The 4695-nt window shown below is 47.0% G+C and overlaps 1 protein-coding gene across 1 annotated transcript in view; it reads left to right on the top strand.

The window, feature by feature from the left end:
• Positions 1-1375: 1375 nt before the first annotated feature.
• Col13a1 (collagen type XIII alpha 1 chain) overlaps positions 1376-4695 on the top strand; it is a 77561-nt gene continuing 74241 nt past the window's right edge. Inside the window, exons 1-2 of the mRNA XM_070020934.1 lie at positions 1376-1396; positions 4246-4281. Coding sequence (XP_069877035.1) covers positions 4267-4281 — 15 coding nt within the window. The 5' untranslated portion in view covers positions 1376-1396; positions 4246-4266. The remainder of the gene's footprint in view (positions 1397-4245; positions 4282-4695) is intronic.

The raw sequence follows: 4695 nt of genomic DNA, 5'->3' as shown, positions 1-4695 counted from the left end.
TCATGCCTGAAATCCTAGCTACCAGGAAGCTAAGATCCAAGGAATACAGCTTGAAGCCAGCCAGGGCAGAAAAGTTTGTGAAATTCTTATCTCCATTTAACCACCAAAAAACGGGAGGTAGAGCTATAGCTCAAAGTGGTAGAGTGTTAGCCTTGAGCAGAAAAGCTTAGGAACAGCACCCCAGGCCCCTGAGTTTAAGCCCCATAAGCACCATGACTTGCTCAGGACTTTTTTTCATTTTCACTCTAGCTGTTTCCTGTGCAAGTTACTATGATATTAAAATTAGCAGGGTGTGTGTGTGTATGTGTGTGTGTGTGTGTGTGTGTGTGTGTGTGTGTGTGTGTGTGTGTGTGTGTGTGTGTGTGTGTGTGTTAGAATGGATTAAACTCAGAGCCATGCCATCAGTCCTTTTGCTTTTGGGGTTTCTTTTCTTTTCTTTTTGCTTTTCAGACAGAGTTGCTTGGTAACTTTGCCTAGACTGACCATCAACCACAGCCTTCCTACCTCCACCTCCTGACTAGCTGCGATTACATGCATGTAAAACCATGCCCAGCCCAGCCCTGAACAAGGCATTTTGTTTAATGGTTTTCTTTTATTTTAGTTTCTCCATTTGTTTTGCTTTTGTTCATTTGTTTGTTGTTCTTGCTTTTGAGACAGGGTTTTTCTATGTAGCTTATGTTGGCCTCAAACTCTTGCTCAGCCCCCAAGTGCTGGGATTACAGCACCACCACACCTGGGCTGTTATTTTCTTCTTTGCAATGGGATTTCAGATGCATTTTGTGGACTCTTTAGTGTATGTGCAGACATGTTCTAGGTAGGAATACTAGGGTTCTGAATCAGGGTTTGAGAAAAATCAGAAAACTATTCAGTGCAAACATGTTCTATGTGTGCCAGGCTCCAATGTCCCTGTTTCCCCTCCCCTAACCCACCCATGGTCCAATACTGATTAGATACCCACAAATATCCTTCTGCTTATTTGTGGTCCTCAGGGGATGAGCTGCACACCCCCATGGTCAGGCGCCATCAGCTCAGATGTGACAGGTCCCTCAGGAACTCCATCGGAGCTGCCAGGCACTTCTGTCCTGCATCATCCAGATGTGACTGAGTGAGACAGAAGGACTCAGAGACAGGGTCATACTGCATTCAGGATCCCTGAGGCATGGATAGATCAAATCATCTCCCTCTTTCCTAGAGCCCCCAGCAAGCCGCTTTTCTGAATGGATGGATGAATGGATGAATAGATGGGTAATAGAAGGGAAAGGAAGCCTACCTAATGATCAAGTTACCCCTGAATTTTGTTCATTAAGTAACAGACGTTCCTAATCTACAGTGGACCTGCTTGAGTTATTCTTCACCCCCTTTATTTCAGGGTCCCACTGGAAGACCTGGACTCCCAGTAAGTATTTCCCTCTTCTTACAAGATTTTTTGTTTTTCTTTTCTTTCTTTCTTTTTTTTTTTTTTTTTTTTTTTTTTTTTGCCTCACACACTAGGTAACTGCTCTACCCCTGGGCTACCCTACTTACTCAGCTCCTTCTCCATCTCAGGGGTGTAGTGGGCCTTCCTTCAGCTGTTTCTGGCAGGGCCTCTCCCTAGAGTCTCTAACCTGAAGCTAAGAGCAAAGCCCACCCCCAAATCCCTCTGCCCTGGATCACTGGAGAACACCGAGTGTCCCCAGTGTTCTCTTGGTGTCCTTCCTGGGCCGTCCAGCTCCCAGCACTGGAGCTGACTGACTAATGGTCCATGGTCCTCTTGTTACAGACTAGAAGGACCAATAAACCACTCTCAGATCCTTCTATATCCATCCCAGCAGACACACAAACCATTGTCTCACCCCCTTTCTCCTCTGGCCTCTGCTCAAAGAGTAGACTGAACAAACCAATGTTATCCCCAGTTCCCATGTCTGAATTCTAGCAAGGCTGGGTCAAGTAACCATGGGGACTTTAAGACAAAATGCAGAAATAATACAGCCACCTCTGATCGATATCTTTATAGATAGCAAGCACTCAGGCTAATCATTCCTTAGGCTTGGCTTGTTCAACAACTCAATGAAAGGGCCATGACTATACGTACATTTTAGAGATGGGGAAATCCGAGGCTCATAGAGGTAAAATCTATTGTCTAGCTGTCTGGGCTTCAGTGATGGTGTTTCTGCTGATTCTCACGTGATCACACACCAGGCTTTCCACACTGGGGCTTTTTGTAGTTCATACTTGACATCTGAGAGCCATCTAGAAGTTCTTCTAGGAAATTGTTCTGTGCTGCGCAGCCCAGAAAGAGATGGATGCTGGGTATGAGTTCTGTAGGCCAATGGGAGAGCCAAGATGGGGTGTACAGGGGTTCCTGGGGAAGCACCTGTCTCACCTGTGTCTTTGCTCCAGAATTTCACCCATGGGATTCCAGAGCCTTCTGTATATCCCTTTCCGCACTTCCTCCCCTTTTAGATATGAATGGAGCCTTTTGACTACTCCAGCAGCATCTAGAGTTCATTACAGCGGTGATTTCCTTAATGAAAGGCATGTGGGACAATTTTCAGCCTTAAAGTGGAAACTCTCAGTAAGAGCGAGCCCCGGAGCCCAGGAGGATGGGTGGACCAGGCCTGTGAAACCCAAGGAGGGGAAAATCAGATGACTGAGGGAAACGTGGGCAGGGCAGACTTTTTTTTTTCTTACAACATCCACCTTTAAAAAGCATTTAGGGGGCGATTCACAGAGCAAAGACTGTAACAGTTTCTAGTCTCTGGCCACTCCATGCTGGTCCTTAACCTGAGCATTTTATGGCCAGGACTGCAAAGAACATTAGTTTTTTTCTTTAAAAAAAATGAAAAAAGAATCCAAAACACACATCCTGAAATATCATTCAAAAGCCCGAGAGTGAGTGGACCTTGGACTGTCACAGCCAACCATCATTGTTGGTCTGGGGTTCTTAGCAGAAAGTGACCACCACAGACCCCACAGGCAAAAGGTGTGATGCACAATATGCTTGTACAACTCACCTGCCCATGGCTGTGCTAGGCAAAATACTACATACATCATTCACCCAACACTTACCAAGTGGCAGGAGCTGGGCACACGCTTTCCAGATATGCCATTGTGTGGAATCCTCCCAGCAAACCTGAGAGAGAAGCTCCCATGTTCCCCTGCAAAGGAGCTGATGCTCAGGAAGTTTATTATTATAACTGTGCCCTCTTTGAGCAAAGGCAGAGTATTTTCACTCAAAGACACCATTGATTTTGACACTGAATATGTCCCGGGAACCATAATTTCAGAGCTGACTGCATTCTCTGATGCACACCCCCACCACCACCACGTCTTTGGATACCCCTCTGTCTCTCAAGGCATTTTGACTCAGAGAGACCAGCAGAGTCACCCCAGAAATACCTACACAGTTCAGTGGAATGTCAGAATGCAGTTCTCTCCTGTCCAGCCGGCAAGACAAACATGATCTTATTTTCAGCACTCCGTTGCTTCCCATTCTTCCAAGCCCCACCCAGGTTTTATGATGTCTGCATGGGTATGATTGCAAAAAAATATTTTCTACCAAAGGATGGTGGAGAGGGTGGGAGGGAGGGAGGAGAGAAACAGAACTTCATAAGCAGATTTCCAGAGTGAGAAGATGTCACCCCTGGCTACAAAACAAAGCATCTCCCTCGGAGCATCTGAATCTCATGATGTGGCTGAGTCCACGTGGTCCAGGATCCTTTCTGCCATGCTGGAGATGGCCATGGGGAGGGAGGCGCAGAGCAGGACTCTATACACCCATAGCCTCTGAAGACAGAGGGGCTGGGGGGGGGGGGGCAGGGGAGTGGAACATGATTACTGCTCCCAGCTCTGGCAGACAGAACTAGAGAGTTTTACCCAACTCACATGGGAGCTGCCAATCACTTAGCTCTGTGCCTTGAAGTTGAAGGCAATGAAGATTAGGCACGCTCTGGCCATTGCTGGAATAGGTTGTCACAGCTCAAGTTTAAGGGAGTAAAGTCCTTGGAAATACACAAGGAAACTGAAGCCCAGGCTGGGGCACCTTGGAACTCGCTGCAGAATGGCATGCCTGAGTGCAGGAAGTCCTTAGTCTACAGGGACTCCCTGGAAAATCCATCCATTTGACATGTGGGGATCATTCAGGATGTTGTCTCTGTTGCCCCATGCAAAGTGGTCTAGCTGTGCCCTAATCCAGGTGCACAACCAGCCTGTGGGGCACACTGGCCGGCTCCAGTCACATCTGATTGTTTCTACCTCCTTTATCAGGGAAACAAAGGCTCCATTGGAATGCCTGGGCGTGTGGTGAGTTGGCCCATCTAGCCTGCTTGGGGAGGGGACATTGCTTGCTTCTCCATGCCAGCTTGCCCTCCAACATGCCAAGGCTTTGCCCACCCCCAGCCCCAAGAAGGGAGTGTTTTCAGGGAGAAACAGGGAAAGAGAAGGAAGACATTTTATTCCAGACTCCAGGCCTCAGCCTATGGCTTTATCCACGGCTTCATTTTCTGTGGCGAACCATACTCCAAAAATACTATAATATAGTAGGATATTTTGGGAGAGAGACTGTATTCACATGACTCTAAATATGTATATATGCCAGGCACTAGTGTCTCATGCCTGTAACCCTAACTACTCAGGAAGCTAAGATCTGAGGATCACAATTTGAAGCCAGCCTGGGCAAGAAAATCTTGAGACTTTTTATTTCCAGTTAACCACCAA

Source organism: Dipodomys merriami, unplaced genomic scaffold (assembly GCF_024711535.1).
Source record: "Dipodomys merriami isolate MVZ:Mamm:240054 unplaced genomic scaffold, mDipMer1.0.p SCAF_14, whole genome shotgun sequence".
Taxonomy (NCBI): Eukaryota; Metazoa; Chordata; class Mammalia; order Rodentia; family Heteromyidae; genus Dipodomys; species Dipodomys merriami.
This window is presented reverse-complemented; position numbering and strand designations above follow the sequence as displayed.